The 20,887-nt window shown below is 45.5% G+C and overlaps 1 protein-coding gene across 5 annotated transcripts in view; it reads right to left on the bottom strand.

Annotated features, from left to right (window-relative positions):
• Positions 1–20,887, bottom strand: part of SEC16A (SEC16 homolog A, endoplasmic reticulum export factor) — a 440,683-nt gene that overhangs the window by 363,063 nt on the left and 56,733 nt on the right. For all 5 annotated transcript variants that reach the window (XM_082262809.1, XM_082262805.1, XM_082262807.1 and 2 more), the window contains exons 19-22: positions 10,637–10,841; positions 9,229–9,462; positions 4,860–4,942; positions 3,720–3,767 (exon numbers count right to left, since the gene is read on the bottom strand). In XM_082262809.1, the coding sequence (XP_082118935.1) occupies positions 3,720–3,767; positions 4,860–4,942; positions 9,229–9,462; positions 10,637–10,841 (570 nt within the window). The remainder of the gene's footprint in view (positions 1–3,719; positions 3,768–4,859; positions 4,943–9,228; positions 9,463–10,636; positions 10,842–20,887) is intronic.

Below are 20,887 nucleotides of genomic sequence, written 5' to 3'. Positions count from 1 at the left end.
CGCAGCAGTCTTCCAAATGCGATTTTTTTGAAAAAAATTCAATTTTTGAACTAAAAAAATAAGAAAACAGTAAATTTAGCCCAATTTTTTTCCATAATGTGAAAGATAATGTTACGCCGAGTAATTAGATACCCAACATGTCATGCTTCAAATTTGCGCATGCTCACAGAATGGCGCCAAACATTGGTACTTAAAAATCCCCATAGGCAACATTTTAAAAATTTCTGCAGGTTACTAGCTTAGAGTTACAGAGGAGGTCTAGGGCTCAAATTATTGCTCTCGCTCTAACGATCGCGGCGATACCTCACATGTATGGTTTGAACACCGTTTACATATGTGGGCGGGACTTGCGTATGCGTTTGCTTCTGCGCGCGAGCTAACGGGGACAGGGCGCTTTGATTTTTTTTTTTTTTTCCGATTATTTTTTTATTTTTACACAGTTTAAAAAAAAAAAAAAAAACAATGTTTTGATCATTTTTATTCCTATTACAAGGAATGTAAACATCCCTTGTAATAGAAATAGGCATGACAGGTCCTCTTTATTGTGAGATCTGGGGTCAAAAAGACCTCACAACTACACTAAAAAAGAAAAAAAGCAGCCCTTTAAACTGGTTGCTAGGCAGCGTCTTTTGACGTAGCTCCGGTCCTCCAAGACCATAGAGGCAAGTGAGGGCCATCTTGCCCTCACTCGACTTCCTGTCTCTGAGGATCCGGGACCGGATAGTTTTCCCTGCTGCCGGCGGGTCTGGTAAGCTGGGAAAACGTCTGGGACGCGGCAGGAGGGGGGGGGGGGCACCTCTTCCCCTGCACCGTAAGGGTAATTCCGCAGCGAATCCGCCACTGGGACCACCCTTATCTGAAAGCCGACCGCCCGCCGTTTCAAAAAATACCGGGGTTATGGGGGCTATCTGCTGCCATAACCCCAGTATTTAGCTTTTAATGGCCGACGCATATAGTCGTTAGGCGGTCAGTAAGTGATTGCATGTATATGGCAAACAGGTGACGATGACTGATGGGGTGACAGGTGACGATGACTGATGGGGTGACAGGTGACGATGACTGATGGGGTGACAGGTGACGATGACTGATGGGGTGACAGGTGACGATGACTGATGGGGTGACAGGTGACGATGACTGATGGGGTGACAGGTGACGATGACTGATGGGGTGACAGGTGACGATGACTGATGGGGTGACAGGTGACGATGACTGATGGGGTGACAGGTGACGATGACTGATGGGGTGACAGGTGACGATGACTGATGGGGTGACAGGTGACGATGACTGATGGGGTGACAGGTGACGATGACTGATGGGGTGACAGGTGACGATGACTGATGGGGTGACAGGTGACGATGACTGATGGGGTGACAGGTGACGATGACTGATGGGGTGACAGGTGACGATGACTGATGGGGTGACAGGTGACGATGACTGATGGGGTGACAGGTGACGATGACTGATGGGGTGACAGGTGACGATGACTGATGGGGTGACAGGTGACGATGACTGATGGGGTGACAGGTGACGATGACTGATGGGGTGACAGGTGACGATGACTGATGGGGTGACAGGTGACGATGACTGATGGGGTGACAGGTGACGATGACTGATGGGGTGACAGGTGACGATGACTGATGGGGTGACAGGTGACGATGACTGATGGGGTGACAGGTGACGATGACTGATGGGGTGACAGGTGACGGTGACTGATGGGGTGACAGGTGACGGTGATTGATGGGGTGACAGGTGACGGTGATTGATGGGGTGACAGGTGACGGTGATTGATGGGGTGACAGGTGACGGGCGATGGTCACTGATGGGCGACAGGTGACGGGCGATGGTGCACGGGGGTACTGATGGCAGTCTCTGGTGACAGGTGAACTTTAGGCTACGTTCACATGTGAGCGTAGCGATCGCGGGCAGAATCACTGCAATTCTGCCCGTGATCCAGAAATCATTGCAAATCGCGGGACGCCTGTGCGTTGCCCCTGATTTGCAATAGCACCCCAAACGCTGTGCGATGTTGCTGAGATTTCCGCCTGCCTTTCCGAGGTAACATCACGCAAACAACGCATGACGCCCCAAAGAAGCTCTTGTACCTTTTTTGGGCGTCATGCGATGTTTGCGCGATGTTACCACGATTCGGCAGGCGGAAATGGCGGCAACATCGCACAGCAATGGGCAACGGACAGGCGTCCCGCAATTTGCAATGATTTCCGGATCGCGGGCAGAATCGCAGTGATTCTGCCCGCGATCGCTACGCTCAAATGTGAACGTAGCCTTATGGGTGTCAATTTCTGGGCACTGATGAGGTGACTGTTGGGTGACAGGTGACATTGGGGGGGGGGGGGCTGAGGACTGTGTGGGGACCTTTATTAGTGTGATTTTACTTTTGCAGGTACACCGAGCAGTAACTCACTATTTCTAGCTCTTCTCCCCTCATACTGGAAACTGTATGAGGGGAGAAGAGCTAGTAACAGTGAGTTACTGCTCTTTGTTTACATTTTGTGATCGGCTGTGAATGGATTCACAGCCGATCACATAGTAAACAGTCACTGTCAGTGACTGTTTACTACTGCCGGTGACAGCTGTGTTCCTACGGAACACAGTGCCACCGACATGACCGCGCTACGCGCTCCCGATCGCGCATGCGCGGTCATCTCCCGGGGGCCTCCATTGTGATCGGCTGTGTCATAGGAACACAGCCGATCACGTGGGAAACAGCCACGCCCATTGGCTGTTTCCCCCCCTGCCGGTGACGGGGGGTGTCCCGGGACACCTCGACACCGGCAGTGCAGGGTGGCGCGCACGCGATCGCGCGCCTGCCCTGCATTCCTGGGATCACGTCATATGACGTCTTCCCAGGATAATGGTCGCAAGTGGTTAAGTATACAGTGACAGCTGAGCCTGTTGCACCCAACTCTTCTACCTCCGTAAGCCCTAAATCCTGCTATTGTAACAGTAAAGAGGTCATGGGGCTAAAGTGGGCATTATACACAATTTTCAAATTACATCAGAAGCATTACTAGTTCAAAAAACAAGTAGAGTCAACCTCCCTCGATGCAACAATCTTACTTTCTTTAACCACCGAAAGACTTCCCTATAGCAGTTTTACTGCTACAGGGTGGCTCTCTTGTGCAGAATCACATATATACGTGACTCTGCACGTCCATCTGCAGAAGGGGTGCACAAAATGCAGCATAATATATATTGGCTTAAAATTTATGAAGAAATTCGATTTTTTTTATTGGATATGTGTTTTATAGCAGAAAGCAAATGTTTTTTTTTTTTCAAAATTTTCTTTTTTTGCACATAGTATAAAAACTAAAAAAACACAGTGGTGATCAAATATCAAACGAAAGCTCATTAGTGGGAAACAAATAAAACATTTTATATGCGTACAGTGCCGCACGACCATGCAATTGTCAGTTAAAGTAACAGTGTTGTATAATAAAAAATGGCCTGGTAGCGAAGGGGAGTAAATCTTACAGGTCAAGTGGTTAATATAGGACAGCAGGATGAACACAACTCTCAAATTCTGTTCTCTATAGGTGCCAGGTTGTGTTTTGCAAGATTTCAAATTAAATGTGGAGATCTCACAACCAAAGGAGCAAAGGTGGTAGAAACCTAAGATCAAGGATTGTTCATGGGACCAGAAAACTAGAAGTAAAAACTGTGTCCTGGCAAATATAATGCAAACCAATAAACAAACTTACCATGTGAGATGATGACTGGGACACAGTCCTAGATCTCTGTCCTGGGGCCTGTTAAACCAGAAGAATTCTCTTTATCAAAAGACACAAACTCAGATCTGTTATTTTTCTGCCTTCTAGGTCAGCCATCACTCCTCACAGTATGGAGAAAACTAATGAAGTTTCCACCTAAAGTACCATAAAGAGGAAGCATCAAGTGTACCTATCCTTTTACACGAATAGGTATGTACACAGACAGGGACAAACAGTCACAGGGCATACTTGCACACCAGTAAAACCAAAAGCTTGGTGTAAGCTGCCAATGTATTAAAGCTCTGACAAAATCCATGCATTAATCGGGGTCTTTTATTTAGAGCTACCAAATACTAAAGCAGCCCATTGCTCTACTTTTTTCGTTCAGCCAGCCAACTGAGTGGATTTCCCTATCCATACATTTGAGGTGGCTGAGGAAATCCTTCCTGTTCTGTCACTGCATTCTGACAGTGTGATACCCCAACTGTCAGAATACACTAATTAGTGCTGCAGCCCTTCGGCTGCATGTACTGATCGAGCGTAAATTTTCCAACAAGCCCGTTCATTAAAGGTCGACTGATAGATCCACTTCCCATGAACGGGAAAGGCCATATACAAATCAAAATTTGGCAGGTTTGATCCACGTATGGGAAGCCTAAAAATCACATGGGCATGGCGGTCACCCATCTTTAAACATCACAAAAAAGTGCAAAAGTAACAGGATACAATAAATAAAAAGATGACTGACATCTTCCAAGACTCGGATGACAAATTCCCAAGCAACTGGTCATCTTGGATATCTTCTGTGTCAAGGTGGCCTTGGAGACTCTCATTTGGTCCTATAAATACTATGAGTTTTGTCCCCCCCCCCTTTTTTTTTTTGTTTCTCCCTCTTTTTCTTGCAATACTTCCTTTCATTTACACTTCCACTCCTATACTTGCAACACGTGCTGCTCCTTATACCTCTCTAATTATACTGGGTATGCAGATCTCCCAGTCTCTCTTTCCCAGTCATTTATGCTGAAATACTTTTGTGATCTTTCTGAACTAGAATCAATACAATTCTTGTGACACAATTAAGCAGCACAACACATTCCACTGTTCATATGGCAGAGGAAAAAAAAAATTTACCATTTTAGCCATTTCTCCATAGAAGTCAAATCCGGGGTCATGAAAGGTGGTTTTCGTGGGAGAGCTCTGTGGCAGTCTTTGCACTGATAAAGAGCAGAACATCACACAATGAAACAAACATACTGAATTATTACACACAATAGTAATACAGTAAAGGTACATGGATCCAAAAACAGGTTTCATACAGCTTTCCTGCTTCTTTAGAATAACCCACACATTGGCAGATTAATGTAGAACTAAAAGCAGTATTACCCAAATTAAAAAATTATTAAATTGAGGAGTATCATGAGTGCCTATTTTTACTGAATGCTTCTTACCATCTGACACATTGTAAGTGCAAGTCTTTTACTCTTCAATAGATTTTCCAAACTGTATTATGCTATGGTGTCTTTCTGGTTTATCCCATTATACACTTCCTGGAGTGGGGATTCCTAGACATTTCCATGCAGATCGTTTTTGAGGATTGTCACCAACATCTGCCATCCAGAGATTCTGTGGAAGTTCCTACCATCTGGTACTGAGGACATCTACACATTTAGCCCGCATGACCCAATTGCTGTACGGTACTTTGGGTCCATGCCATCTGGTGAGCGCATTTATATCTTTGTGGTGTGGGATCTATCTCACTTTTTCAAGTCAGCACCTTCCTGTATGGGACTTTCTTCTTTTAGTCGTCATTTTTTGAATTTATTGGACTTTTTTCTTTTCTGAATTATTAACCAATGATTTCCAAGTGTATTTATTTGTGCACTCATTTTTTAGCGCTGCACTATTTACAATTTTTTACATTTGGATGCCACTATCACTGTCGGTTGGAGTGTCAGCAGCTGTTCCACTGTATATCACATTGTGATTTATGTTTTGTTAGCGCAGTTTTTGCTTTATTCCCTAAAAGCAGTATTACCCAAATGATTAAATTGCAGCTCTCCAATTCTTATTAACTGTGTCTTTAAATAGAACTATAGGCAACATTTTAGATGTATTTATTTTTTTTAAAAAGGGAGATCACTCCAGTCAGATTTTTTCCCCTTCATCTGTGTCTCATTGGGGAGATTTCCCTTCACTTCACCAGAATTTGTGTCCCCCATTGTAAGATTTCCACTCTTATACTTTTCTGGGGACAACCCAAAATGTGGGATTTTCTTTTACTTTCTCTTTCAAAGGTAATAGTAAACAGGACAAATAGAGAAGGTGAATCTCCCTAATGGGTGACAGACCGCATTAACCACTTAAGCCCCGGAGGATTTGGCTGCTAAAAGACCAGGGGGTATTTTGTGATTCGGCACTGCGTGACTTTAACGGACAATTGCGCGGTCGTGCGACGCTGTACCTAAACAAATTTGACGTCCTTTTTTCCCCACAAACAGAGCTTTCTTTTGGTGGTATTTGATCACCTGTGTGATTTTTTTGATCACGCGCTATAAACAAAAAAAAAGCATCAATTTTGCAAAAATATTTTTCACATTTTTTTTTTATGAAATTCCCCCCCCAAAAAAAAAGTAAAAATCAAAAATTAACATTTTCGGCTAATTTGTTTTATGCTACCTATGTTTAGTTTAAAAAAAAAAAAAAAAAAAAATCGCAAAAAGCGTATTTTGATTGGTTGGCGCAAAAGTTATCGCGTTTACTAACAAAGGGAAAGATTGTAATTTTTGTTGTAATGGCGGCGATCTGCGATTTTTTTTGCGGTACTGCGACATTGTGACGGACAGATCGGACCCTTGACTGACATTTTTGACACTTTTGGGGTTACCAGTGACATTTCTACAGTAATCAGTGCTATACATATGCACTGTTACTGTAAAAATACACTGGCAGTGAAGGGGTTAACTTTATTTGAGAGGGAGGGGCTGTGTGTGTCCCTAGGGGCGTGATTCTAACTGATTGGCTGTGGCTTGAGGTGTAGGGACACTGATCAACGGTCCTACATAGTAGAACCGTATGATCAGGGTTTCTACACAGGGAGAACTGACAGGCAGCTTGTTTACACAAGCTGCCTGCCTTTCTCTCTCTCCCCCGTCACACACGCGGGGGGGTCCGGGAGCGCGCCGCCGGCGGCGCGCGCTCGCTCCCCAGACCCTCCCAGGCTAGTGACGTTTATATACGTCACTTTGCCTGTGAGGGGCTGAACGCCGCAGTATATTTACTTGCGGCGGTCGGCAAGTGGTTAAAAACTGACGGGGGTTCTAACCCCTCTCCACTTCCAAGCTACTTTGAAGCGACTTTGGATGTGGTTAGCATTTTATGGAGCCGAATCACACCAAAGTTGCACTACATAATCACACTGAAAACCACAGAAAAAACACATGGTAGTAGTGTGAACCAAGCCTTAGTCTTGTTATTCTTTTTAACTTTAAAGAGGTTGTAAACCCACCTCACAAACTTTTACCTATAGGTAAGCCTATATTAAGGCTTACCTATAGGTGCTATAAATATCTCCCAAACTTGCATAGTTTAGGAGATATTTAGAGTGCATACTGCCGATGACGTCATCGGCGCAGGCGCTCTGAAGGAATGGCCACCCGTGCCGTTCCTTCAGAGCTCAGTGCCGTGAACGGCGGCTCCCGCGCGCAGGCGCGGGAGTGATGTGATCGCGCCTCCGGCCAATCAGATGGCCGGAGGACGCGAACCCGGAAGCAGGACGGCCGGACATGTCGCCGCCCTATCGCTGAGATGGCGGCACGGCGGGGGCTTCGTTTTAAGGTAAGTACTACATAATGAGCTAGTATGCGATGCATACTAGCTCATTATGCCTCTTTACAGGGCTTTTTTTTTCTCGTTTTTTTTCCGACTTTACTTCCTCTTTAACAGACCAAGCTATCCAAAGTGGAAGTAAGAGGTTTGAGAAAAACAAACACTGACAGGGGTGCTTACAATGTTCATCTTTTATTCATGTATGTTAAACCTTTATCCCAAAAGGAAAATAAAAAACAGCTTGCTGTAATTGCTTATAAAGTGTTACCTGGAGTTCAGCTTTAGGCTCCTTTCACATGGTCCGCTCCGTCGGCGGACTCCGTGCTGCTCAGCGGGGGATCGATACACTGATCCGCGCTGAGCAGGCAGGTGACAGTTCCTTCTCTGCTCTGTGTTCAGAGATGGAGGTGTCAGAGCCCCGCTGCTCTCTATGGGGAATCAGATGAGAGAGAACCGCCTGTCCGCTCTCATCTGATCCCCTGGACGGATGGAAAATAGGGTTTCCATCCGTCCGGATTTCACAGACAGGATCGGATGCGGATGGCAGCAGATGTCAGCGGACGTGTCTCCGCTGACATCCGCTGCTCCATAGGGATGCATGGGGGATCCGATCAGATCCGCCTAAAAAACTGATAGGCGGATCTGATCGGATCGTTCGTGTGAAAGGACCCTTAATTTGTTAGCCAGACCACCTCTCCAGACTGACAATGCTGCTGTCCAAACCGGTCTACTTTACTTCTTGCAGAATGTAGACACCCTAAGACAGGAAGTGTGTTACTGGCTGGATCACTATATGAAATAAAGGGAGGTAAAACTAAAAAAAACTGCAAAATAGTGCATTTTTGTTTTTGGGTTTAATACTGCCTAAAGGCATTTTTTTATGTTTTGGATAGAGTGGACAGGGATTAGAAGCCCTGTGAGTTTTTATTGCTGTCTATTTGTCATGTTTACCATGATCACCAAAAGTGAATTTAAAAATTCAAAATTTTGGGTCTCAAGAACAATAACAGATTGAACATCTTCCAATGGGAACACTAGTTCTGGTGACAATCAGAATTACCTCTCACTTCCTGTTTTAGCTATGGGACATGAAGTGAAATCTCCCCAATGGGACACAGGTGGCAAAAAAACCTGATAGGGGTTATGACCCTCACTTCATCCAAAAGAAAACGGTTTTGCCTTTAGTTTTACTCTAAAGAGTATGTAAACCCAACATTTCATCTTTCTTATACAGTATGTGCCTGCTGTACTATGTACCTGTATGAAGTAGTATCGTTTTCTTTTTCTATTGCTACCTCTGTGTGAAATCCCTGGTGATCCTGCCAGTCTCTCTGCTTTCCTATTAAAAACTGACCGCACTAAGCAGGAACACAACGTGGTCCAGTTCTCTAGCTATGCTGTGAACTCAGCCTGCTCTCCTCCAATGAGCAGAATTGTCCTGACCCCCCCCCCCCCTTATTTTAATAGCTTAGACAAGCTTTATACATTCTGGACTCTGAAAGGATGTAAAGAAGGGAAGCCTGCAGATACAGATACAACTTATGTAGCAAGATCTGTTTCATCTCTATGTACCACATAAGGGCAGTCACTTCACTGGGTATATGTAAAGGGTTTACAAACACTTTATTTCGATTTACAAAACTAGAACAAAGGTAAATGACAACTTTCAACTAACTTGGGTCCTGGTTCCACTGCTCTTGAGGTGTAAATTCTGTGGGTTGTGGAGGGGTCGGAGCAGGCTCCATAGTAGCAGGGGTGTAAGTAGGTACAGGGTCACTGCTGAAAGCCCCAAATCCTGGGCCAGATACTGGAGGGGAGAGCCCAGATGAGGGGACAAAAGTCTGCTGTGCGACAGGATAGAAAGACTCGCTAACTGGAGGGGGCTGATATGTAGCAGTGTGTTCAGGACCTAGAAAACAGAAAAATTACAAAAGCTCATGAATAAAAATGCTTTTAAATGATACAGAATAATGGGATCAGAAGCATTTTGATATTTTTTAAAGAGGAAGAGCAGGGAAGAAACACAAAATGCAACAAAAAAAAAAAAAAAATGGAAAGAGTGAAGAATGAATTTTATACCGTTTCGATCTTCTAAAAACACTTAGGCTGGCCATACATACATTATAAAATCTTATTGCACAATCGCTGTATAATCTGCTTTAGCTTTACCTAAACTATGTAAAAGGGGGACAAAAAGTAGCATTAAACCTAGCTTATGGGCCCCAGGTCATAGGTCAGTATGTACTGCATTTTAGTACATTATGGCAGACCTACACCTGTCAAACGATGCAGTCAGTGCTCCTGCTGGTCACAGGTGCTTTTATCTATTCCTGATAAAATGTATTCTGCTTGGCTGTCTAAATGGCTGGACCGCGATGACATATGCGCAAAGGAGTCACATTATAACAGCACACAGTTGCCGTAAATATGGTGAGCTACGCATGCGCAGCTTAGTGTACAATAATGCTTCCAGGCAGGGAGAAGCATTTAGGACAGAAGAGACCAATAGGGTCTCAAATTGTCAAAATCTATCTTATTTATTAGAATAATAAAAAGGAACTCAGGCTTGTTACTACTTACAACCAACCCATGAGGATAGAATTACAATTGCACTGACTGCAAACTTCTTTCAGATCAGTGACTCCTCAGAAAGTGAAACCAAATCAGAACAGCCTGAGTCAGTAATGACAGCTTGCATTTCCATCATTCACTTTAATAGCAATTAAAACTTTTGCACTGGAAAATTAAAAAAAGCAGGGAGGGCTTATTCTTAAGATCAGGAAGTTAAATAACTAACAGAGTGAAACTAAATCAGATATGGGCACAAAGAAGGGTTTTCTGGGTAATAAAGAACCACAAACCCATTGAAGTTTTTGCTCTTAGTAAAGAAAATGGCAAACAGCCTCACAGTAACACTGGCTCCTCTGTTTTCGGAAATACATATTCATCACTGTGAAGGCTGTAAGTGATGAATTCTGGGCATGGACAAGCTGTATCTATTTAGAAGTTGCAAAGATAACCATGATAACAAATAGTGAAGACAGTACAGGCTACAGTGCAGAAAAACTATTAAATCATCTTACCTGGAAGAGCCAACTGTATACCCTGGACAGGAGGAATCATGTTGGGAAGGAGGTTGGCCAGTAAGGGATTATCGGTATTATGGAGCCCATCATGGGCTACTGTCATGCCATCCGATTGACTGATGTGATCCTGTTCTGAGCTTGGTGTGCTGCAAGCATACTGCTGAGGGGTTGTTCTTCCAGTATTGTATACCACAGTGCCTTGCTGAAAACACAGAACAAGGGCGTTATCTGTGATTTCTGCACTGTGTATGGGTTCTGCAAACCGATTAAGTGTTAAAGGAAAGTCATTTTCTCATGTCTGGAGTCCCAAAATTACAAATACTTAATTAACCTCACACTACCATCTAACTTCTGCATATGTATATAACAGCATGTAATATACAACTTTTTTCTTCCAGTTTTGAATAAAGTGTGGAGCAAAAATGTGATAGAAAAATCACCCAACAGTAACACCGGTTATCATCTAACAAGGGAATTCAGTTCACTTAGGTGAGATTTCCTGTTTCCACTCTAGGATGGGAAGTGAAAAGAAACCTTCCCAGCAGGCAGAAAAAAATAACCAGATACGAGTTTAAAAATGTTCTTACTTTGTGGGGAAAAAAAAAAACAAACACATCTTAACCACTTTACCACTAGAGCATTTTGCGGTCTTACGTCTGGGCCACTTTTTGTGATTCGGCACTGTGCGACTTTAACTGATAATTGCGCGGTCGTGCGACGTTGTACCCAAACGAAATTTATGTCCTTTTTTTCCCAACAGAGCTTTATTTTGGTAGTATTTGATCACCTGTGCGATTTTTACTTTTTGCGCTATAAACAAAAAAAAGAGCGTAAATTTGGAAAAAACAATAATATTGTTCACATTTTTTTTATATAAAATTCCCCCCAGAAAAATGTAAAAATCAAAAATTTTTTTAAATTTTTGGCCAATTTGTTTTCTGCTACCTATGTTTGGTAAAAAAATTCACAATAAGCGTATTTTGATTGGTTTGCGCAAAAGTTATTGCGTTTACTAACAAAGGGAAAGATTTGTCATTTTTGGTGTTTTTTTTTTTTTTAACGCGTAATGGCGGCGATCTGCGATTTTTTTTGCGGGACTGCGACATTGCGGCGGACAGATCGGACCCTTGACTGACATTTGACACTTTTGGGGGTACCAGTGACATTACTGCAGTAATCAGTGCTATATATATATATGCACTGTTACTGTAAAAATGACACTGGCAGGGAAGGGGTTAATTTTATTGGAGAGGGAGGGTTTAATGTATGCCTGGTGCTTACTGACGTGTATGGGGGGAGGGGACTGTGTGACACAAGGACAGATCCAGGGTTCAGCCATGCTGAACCCTGCAATCTGACCCTGCCTGTCACTTGGGAGATCCGCCTGCTTGTGTTTACACAAGCAGGCGGATCTCAACACTAGATCCGACGATCGGGGAAGAGCGGAGGTGATCGCGCTGCTCCTCCCCTGGCCCGACTCCCGCTGTGACTGAATACAGCGGGAGAGAGCCTCCGGCGGCGCGCGCGCCGCCGCCGAGAAAGGGGAGTGTCTGACGTAGTACTACGTCGTCAGACGATAACGAGCCACTTTGCCGCAGTAGTACTACGGTACTCAGATGGCAAGTGGTTAATGAATAGAACCCTGGAGTGAAGCATCATATAAATATTGAATGCCAAACCTTGGAGACTGTATCCATAGTTAAAGGTAGGCAGCAAAGACCTTATTTTAGATGATCTCTCAACCCTGACTCTAAAGCTGTAGATTCTGCTCCAAGGGATTAAATATGAATATAAAAAAAATATGTAAATATGTATCTATATCTATCTACACACACACACAAATATATAGTTTCAGGAAAACTACACTAAAATTTGTGTTGTTTGTGTCTACTAAAACTATGCACAAGATGATGCTGCATCAAGTAAACAGATACTTCGTATCCATTATTATACCACTGAAAATTGTGCATAGGTTACAAATCTAAAATCCTTTACAGGTTAACATGGCCTTAGAAATACCACCAAAGAAAGCTCTAGCTCAGGGGAAAAAAAAAAAACACAACATTTTTTGGGGGGGAAAAGTGTTCCACGGCCGCGTGATGGTCAGCAAAAGGAACAGTGCTTTATCACAAAAAATGGGCTGGTCATGAATGAAGTAAATCTTCTGGTGGTCAAGTGGTTAGTTTTACTATATTCACATTTGTTTTCACATTTAAATAGTAACTCCACTTTTATTGAGGAAAAATACCTGTTTCTGCTCTGAAGAAACAAAATGGATTTTTGACTTACCGTAAAATCCTTTTCTCTTAAGTTCATTGACTGACGCAGTCCTCTGATCCATATCAGTAGGGTTAAACTGCCCCCTACAGGATTAGGACACTAGGCAGAAAAAAAAGTTATGGCTACGCCTATGGGCAGTCCCGAAGGGTACACCCCCTCTCTTCCTGCATAGGATGTCAGTTTTGTATCAAAGCAGTGTCAGAAATGGAACACCAAGCAAACAAAAAAGAGAGGGGCAGGTACTGCATCTATCAATGAACTTAAGAGAAAAGGATTTTACGGCAAGTCAAAAATCCAGTTCTCTCTATCATTCATTGACGGACGCAGTCCTCTGATCCATATCAGTAGGGATGTCCAAAGTAGTGCCATAAAATGAGGGGTGGGAACAGCAGAAAAGAAGTCCCCAAGGCTAAACATAGCCAACCAGGCAACATAGGACTCATCAGAACAAAAGATGAGGCCCACTTGAAACAAACAGTAAACCCCCTCAAGGAAGGCTGAAAGCCCTCCAGACAGCAGCTAGCAAAACTTTGCGGCCAAAAGAGGCATCGGTAGATGCCAGCACATCCACCTTGTAAAATTTGGTAAAGGTGGATGTCTTGCAACCTGAAGCACAGACGCCTTTATGGCGAAAAACCCAGGAAGCACTAGGCTCCCGAGTAGAAGGAGCCGAAACAGGGAAAAGTAGGACCTGAACCGTAATTGAATAAGCCTGCACCACCTTCTGTCCGATCCATCTGGAAACAGTTGCAGCAGACGCAGGCAGCCCTGTTCTAGGGCCATCCGTGAGTACAGAGAGCGAACCTCACTCACGAAAAGACACAGTAGTTGCCAAGCACACCTTGAGAGCCCAAACTATATCCAGAGTATGCAATGTACATTCCTCAGGATGTTTGGGCTTAGGACACAAAAACAGTAACACAACATCCTCGTTTAAGTGAACACTAGAAACCACCTTCAGAGGGAAGGACGGATCCAGACGAAGTACCACTTGTCTCCATGAACCAACATATAGGGAGAACGTCAGGACAATGTCGCCAGTGCGGACACCCTGTGCGCAGAATGACAGCAACCAAGAAGGCCACTTTCTGTACTAAGGTAGGCAGGGGATACCCCCCGAATACTTGCAAAAGGAGGTTCTTTAAGAACCAACTGTACCAAATCAAGGTCCCCAGTTGGAGACGGAGGTCGCTCCGGAAGTACCAAAGTGACGCACCCCCTGGAAGAAGTTACGCACCAGAGAACGGGCGGCCAACGGACTTTGGAAGAAAAATTGCCAAAGCCGAAAACCTGACCCTTGATAGTACTCAAGGCCAACTTTTGATCAACTCCCTGTTGAAGGAAAGCCAAGATCCGGGCCACCGAGTAAAAGCGAGGGGGAGCCCAAAGAGACTCGCACCATGCAATAGATGACTTTCTTGTACGATGAAAAAACATCCTAGAAGTCGCTTTAAGCAGGTTGGGAATCCCTGAAGCAGACCTTCAGCACCTGGCTTTCAACAGCCTAGCTGATAAAGCCAGCGACCGTAAAGAAGGATGGAAGATTGGCCCCGGAGATAAAAATGTTCCCTGAGAAGAGGAAGCCTCCAAGGAGTGCCTGCGGCTAGCCTGACCAGGTCGGCGTACCAAGCTCAGCGAGGCCAGTCCGGAGCCACGAGAATGACCGGAATCCCTTCCACCGCCATCCTGCGAAGAAGTCTTGGCAGAAACTTGAGTAGGAAAAGCAGACAGCAGCCGATATGGACCTTGGCCCATCCGTGGCCGCTCACACATGACAATGCCGACGTCATCCTTGCGCAGGTGACCATGCCAAACTCTTCAGCATCGTTTCATGTTGAACTAGGCATATGTTCTCGCCTACGCCAGAACTCATGGTGCCACCAGTGCACCTGCCGGAGTGTCCCGGGAGCGGGCCACAACCTCTGTACTATCCTGCAAATGCGACGCCAACAGATCCACGGCTGGAATGCCCCAACAAAGGAACAACTACTGGAACACCTCAGGATGAAGGGACCATTCCCCTGCATCCAAGGCCTGTCGACTGAGGCAATCTGCCTGCCAATTTTCCACACCTGGAAGGGAACAGCGGAGAGAGCTGAAAATAGGCGCTCAGGCCAACGAAGAATGCCTGTCACTTGGTGTCCCCTTGGTGAATGACATTAGTCATGGTCGTGGCGTAGTCTGAATGGATGCGCACTGGACAGCTGCAGGTGATCGGTCCAGTGAACCACATCTTCTTGACCCTTGGGTTAACGCTGCCCCCTACAGGAGTAGGACACTAGGCGGAAACAAAATTTTGACTACGCCTATAGGGCAGTCCCAGGAGTAAACCCCCACTTCCTGCTATAGGTCTTCGGTCTTGTAACAAGCAGTGTCAGAAGAACATATAACCCAACTCAATAGATGGGCAGGTGCTGTGCCCATCAATGTACATCAGAGAAAAGGATTTTACGGTTAAGACAAAATTCTCTTTAGTTTATTGACAGATACAGCTCCGCATCTTCTTGACCCTTGGGACGTCCCAAAGCAGTGTCAACATGAGGGGTGGGAAGAAAACAGCAATAAACACACTTCCAAAAGGCTAAACGTAGCCAACAATGTAAAAGAGCAGCTCAACCAAGAACTGGAGCTCTCCTGACAAAAACACAACCTCATAGAGGACCAATCCTCTCCAACAGCGGCCTGCAAAACCTTGCGGCCAAAGGCAGCATCTGCAGATGCCAACAGATCCACCTTATAAAATTTTGTGAAAGTGTGTACGGATGACCAGGTGGATGCCTTGCAAACCTGCACCACTGACGCCTGATAACGGAAGGCCCAAGAGGCATTAAGCGCCCTTGTAGAATGCGCCTTAACAAGGAAAGAAGGATCCTGACCTTTAATGGAAAAGATCTGCACCACCGTCTGTCTGATCAATCTAGAAATGGCCACAGCAGACACGGCCAGCCCCTTACGGGTTCCATTTGTAAGGCCAAAAAAGGAAACCCCATATCCGGAATGACTCAGTCGCCGCCAGGTACATCCTGATCGCCCGAACCACATCCAAATATTGCAAGGCAAACTCTTTAAAGGTGCTTAGGCTTAGGACACAAGGAAGGCAACACTGGAAACCAGAGATGAACTTAGGAAGGAACGACTGGGAGAGACGAAGCACCACTTTGTCTCTGAACCACCAGGTACTAATTGCACTACGCTTGCGGCAATTAGGAAGTGAAAGAATCAAGGAGGCAGCATCAGGGGATGAGGCTCCCACCGCCAAAATTGACGCCCACGGGGCTCCAGTGTCATGGCCACCACTATTTTCAATGGCAAACCAGAGCAAAATGGCCACCAGACTACAGAAAAATGGCCGTCGTGTATAGAATCACAGGCTACAGACTCAGGAGGGAACCCGGGCCACAAGGACAGATCCAGGCAAGACGGGGGGCCATGGCAGAAGCCCCCACCAGGTACATTCCAACCCCGCACACAATCGATCAGAAGCCAGCGGTGCACCCTTCCAGTCCCCATCGCCAGCTAGTGCCCTGCCCCCCCCCTCAGTAGTAGTACCAGACCACCCAAACAGTCCCAGCATATGTTAGGGGGTAGGATGGGGGAAACTGGAAAGGGGGTGCCTGACCTGAAGGAGAGAAACCCGGGGGTCCGACCATCCCAAGGAGGGGCCCACGTCCACCCCAAAACCCTCCAGGGGGAGAGGGGGGACAACTACTTACCATACCAGGAACCAGGCGGCCACCGCTAGAGAAAGAACCCCTCTCCATCGAAATGGGGGGCTGTCGGCCAGGAGGAACGCTGTTACTCGGGTCGAGACCCAGTCGTATGCGACCTCGCAAGGCGTTTAACTCGTAGGCCAGCCCCCGTCCAGCAGGGCTATGTCACGGCCGACCTAGTGCGGAGCTGAGGTCTGCACGCGGTCGCAGGCCAGACTGGGATGACCACTGGATCTAGATTATCCAGCCCGGCAGTTGATTGTAGATCTCAGGAAAAAACTATCTAAAAAGAAAAAAAAATTTCTACCACCAAAGATCCCAGCAGGGAACTAGGTCCTTACTCCTGGCTAGGCAGGAAAAAAAAAAAAAAACAGGTACTTGGTAACTTTTTTTTTTTTTTTTTTTAAGCAGTCTTCCAGGGCAGCACCTGAGATAGGCTCCTCCCACCTGAAACAGGAAACAGTCCCCCCATTATAAAAAAGCCAGTCATACCTTCTGTCATATCAGTAATATCAAAGCACAGAAGGAGCCCTCAGTAAGCTTTTTAAGCCACAAAACCCCTTTTATAATGTTATTTAGGGTGGGAATGGATGCTGCCCTGGAAGACTTCTTAGAAAAAGTTACCAGGTACCTGTTTTCTCTAATTGGCATCCAGGGCAGCACCTGAGAGGAGGTTCCAAGCAATACTTACTAGGGAGGGGGAAAAAGTCTGGAGCACCTTGGGACCAAATATCTGGTCCTGACTGGACAGTTGGTCAATGCAGTAATGCCTTGCAAAGGTATTGAAGCTCGACTATGTCCCTGCCCTGCAGATCTGCTCCGGTGTTGCCCCACCTCTTTCTGCACTTGATGATGCCCAAGCTCTGGTCGAACGGGCCGTGACTCTGCTCGGCGGGGCAAGGTTTAGTGCTTGGTAAGCTGTTTGAATAGCAAGTTTTATTCATCTGGCTATCGTACTTTTCCAAGCAGACTTTTCTTTGTTCACCCCTGCATCAAGGAGGTTAATTGAGTGGTTGTTTTTCACCACTCTAGTTCTATCGAGGTAAGCTATCAGGATCTTTCTTACATCTAATTTGTTGTGACTCTTTTCCTGCTATCCACTGAATTTGGAAAAGGAATAACCACCTCCTGAGTTCTGTGGAAAGTTGGCCGACTTTTGGTAGGAAGGCTGGGTCTGGTGTGAGAATCATTTTGTCTGTCAAAATTAACCACTTTACCACCGGAGGATTTTGCTGTCTTCTGTCCAGGCCACTTTTTGCGATTCGGCGCTGTGCGACTTCAACTGACAATTGCGCGGTCGTGCAACGCCGTACCCAAACGAAATTTACGTCCTTTTTTTCCCACAAACAGAGCTTTCTTTTGGTGGTATTTGATCACCTGTGCGATTTTTACTTTTTGCGCTATAAACAAAAAAAGAGCGTTTATTTTGAAAAAATAATATTTAACATTTTTTTATATGAAATTCCCCCCAAAAAAGATGTAAAAAACAATTTTTTTTAAAAATTTTGGCCAATTTGTTTTCTGCTACATATGTTTGGTAAAAAAAAAAAAAATCGCAATAAGCGTATTTTGATTGGTTTGCGCAAAAGTTATTGCGTTTACTAACAAAGGGAAAGATTTCTGTCATTTTTGGTGTTTTTGTTTAACGCGTAATGGCGGCGATCTGCGATTTTTTTTGCGGGACTGCGACATTGCGGCGGACAGATCGGACCCTTGACTGACATTTTTGACACTTTTGGGGGTACCAGTGACATTACTGCAGTAATCAGTGCTATATATATGCACTGTTACTGTAAAAATGACACTGGCAGGGAAGGGGTTAATTTTATTGGAGAGGGAGGGGTTAATGTATGCCTGGTGCTTACTGACGTGTAGGGGGGGAGGTGACTGAGTGAGTCATGGACAGATCGGATGTCCAGCTATGCTGAACAGTCCGATCTGTCACTCCCTGTCACTATGGAGATCCGCCCGCGGATCTCCAGACTCGATCCCCGACGACCTGGCCCGACTCCCGCTGTGAATGAAAACAGCGGGAGCGAGCCTCCGGCGGCGCGCAAGCGCCGCCCAGAAGGGGGGAGTGTCTGACGATGTAGTACTACGTCGTCAGACGATAACGAGCCACTCTGCCGCAGTAATATTACTGTGAGCAGTTGTAAAGTGGTTAAACAGAAAGGTTCTATCATGGATAGGGCCTGAATTTCGCTGACACTTCTTGCTGATACCAGCACCACCAGGAGTACTGTTTTTAATTTAAGGTATTTAACTGAACTTTCCTCCAGTGGTTCAAAGGATGCCGAGAGGAATCCTTTGAGTACAGTGGAGAGGTCCCATGTAGGAGTTCTGCTGAACTTCATAGGTGTGGCTTTTCTTAATGAGAGAAGGAATCTTCCTATGAGCGTGTGTTCCACCAGCCTAATATCTAGATGGGAAGATAAGGCTGCCACTTGAACCTTCAAAGTGTTAGGGAGAAATGCCTTTGCTGGCTCCTACCTGTAAAAAAATCTAAGATTGCTGGAATAGCTCTCGTCTGGGTCTTCTTTGTTTTCGTACCAGAAGACAAACTTTTTCCTCACTTTTTCATAGGATGGCTCTAGTCACCGGTTTTCTACTGGCTAAGATGCTGTCAATCACCCTGTTAGACAGACCTTTGTTCTGTAACCTCGTCCTTTCAGGAACCAGGCCGAATGCTTCTTGACCTTGTGGCTCGGGTGGTTGACTAGCTCCTGCGACAGGAGGTTCGGCATCTCTGGAAGTGTTCGATGCAGAGGTTTGTTAAGTGAATGAACCATGGTCCCCTCAGGCTTGAACCTGCATGGGGCCTTGGTGTTAGTTGTGGCTTTTCTTTGCTCACGCTACATCCTAAGCCCTGAGGATAAGATATGCTCTTTTGCAGATTAGCATCTAGTTCCGTCTGCTGATTTGCAGAATAGTAGCTCGTCTGGATATGGCCCTTTCCCTAGGACTTGCTGTCTTAGGTTTTTTAGGGCTTTTGACATTAGCTTTGAGAAGATCCTGGGTGCTGACCAGATGCCAACCGGCAGAGCTGTGTATAGAGGATGTGGAGTGGAAGCCAGGCCTCGTACCGCAAATCTTAGACATCTTTCATGGCTTTCTTCTATCGGTACATGTAGATGTGTATCCTGCAGATCCACAGTGGCTATGAAGACTCCCAGGTACTTGGTCAGGGGGCGGGAGGAAAATGCTATTGAGTAGCCTACTGCTACCATACCAAGGAAAAGAGTTTTTCATGATTACCTTACACTGGTGAGCAAGAAATGCCCAACTCTTTGGAACAGAAGGCTTGAGAATAAACTCTCCCTTGCCTTTTTTAGTTGCATCCAGCACTTTTTGGACCAGTCTTATCAAATCTTCTGGACTGGCGAAAGGGTGGTTTTCTCCTGGCTTTTTGGTTTGAGTAAACCCCTTGTTTTTGGCTTCGGTTCTGTCCAATACTGTTTACCAAGTCAGGTCAGTAAATTGTTCGTAAAGGGGATGCTGCATAATCCATTGATGTCCCCTTTCCCATGACTTCAGCCACAGACCTCTCCCAGCTGAATTAATTAGGCCAGTGATCCTGGCCGATATCCTTACGGATTCTGCGGACGCGTCCGCCAGGAAAGCTGCCGCTCTGGTTAGAGTGGGTATGGTTTTAGCAGTTCCTCCTTTGGGGGTAATGCCTTCTAGCAGCTCTTGCAACTGTGTCAGTCAGACTAACAAGGTCCTGGCCGTGCAGGTGGAAGCTACGGCTGGATTTAGATTTGCAGCTGCGGCTTCCCAAGCTCTTCTCAGAAGTGCCTCTATCTTTTTATCCATGGGATCACGGAGCGTTCCGGAGTCGTTGAAAGCTAAATCAGCCTCGTTTGCGACTCTGGCGAGGGAAGCATTTACCTTAGGGCACTTCCCCCAGGGTTTAGTACCCTCCTCTGAATGGATATCTGCGTTTAATCACAGCTGGGGTAAAGAGCGTCTTTTCTGATTCTTCCCATTCTTTCTTAACCATGTTTTTCAGACTCATGAACCGGAAATGTTCTAGGTTTTGGTTGCAGATCCTTATACCTTTTATCGTGTAGTGAAATCTCTGAGATTTTCTGCTCTTTGATACAAAGTGTATCTGCTATGGCCCTCAGTAAGTTATCTGTGTCCTCCGAGGGGAAGAGTGAACCCTCCGATGCTGGATCATTATCATCTGAGTTAGGCACTTTCTGCATCAGATCCCTGCTCTGCTTGGTCCACCTCATCCCTGCTGCATGATGGGTGT

The sequence above is a fragment of the Pelophylax lessonae genome (genome assembly GCF_965119305.1).
Source record: "Pelophylax lessonae genome assembly, chromosome: 7".
Lineage (NCBI taxonomy): Eukaryota > Metazoa > Chordata > Amphibia > Anura > Ranidae > Pelophylax > Pelophylax lessonae.
The sequence above is the reverse complement of the archived record's forward strand: the minus strand, read 5'-3'. Positions and strand labels throughout refer to the sequence as shown.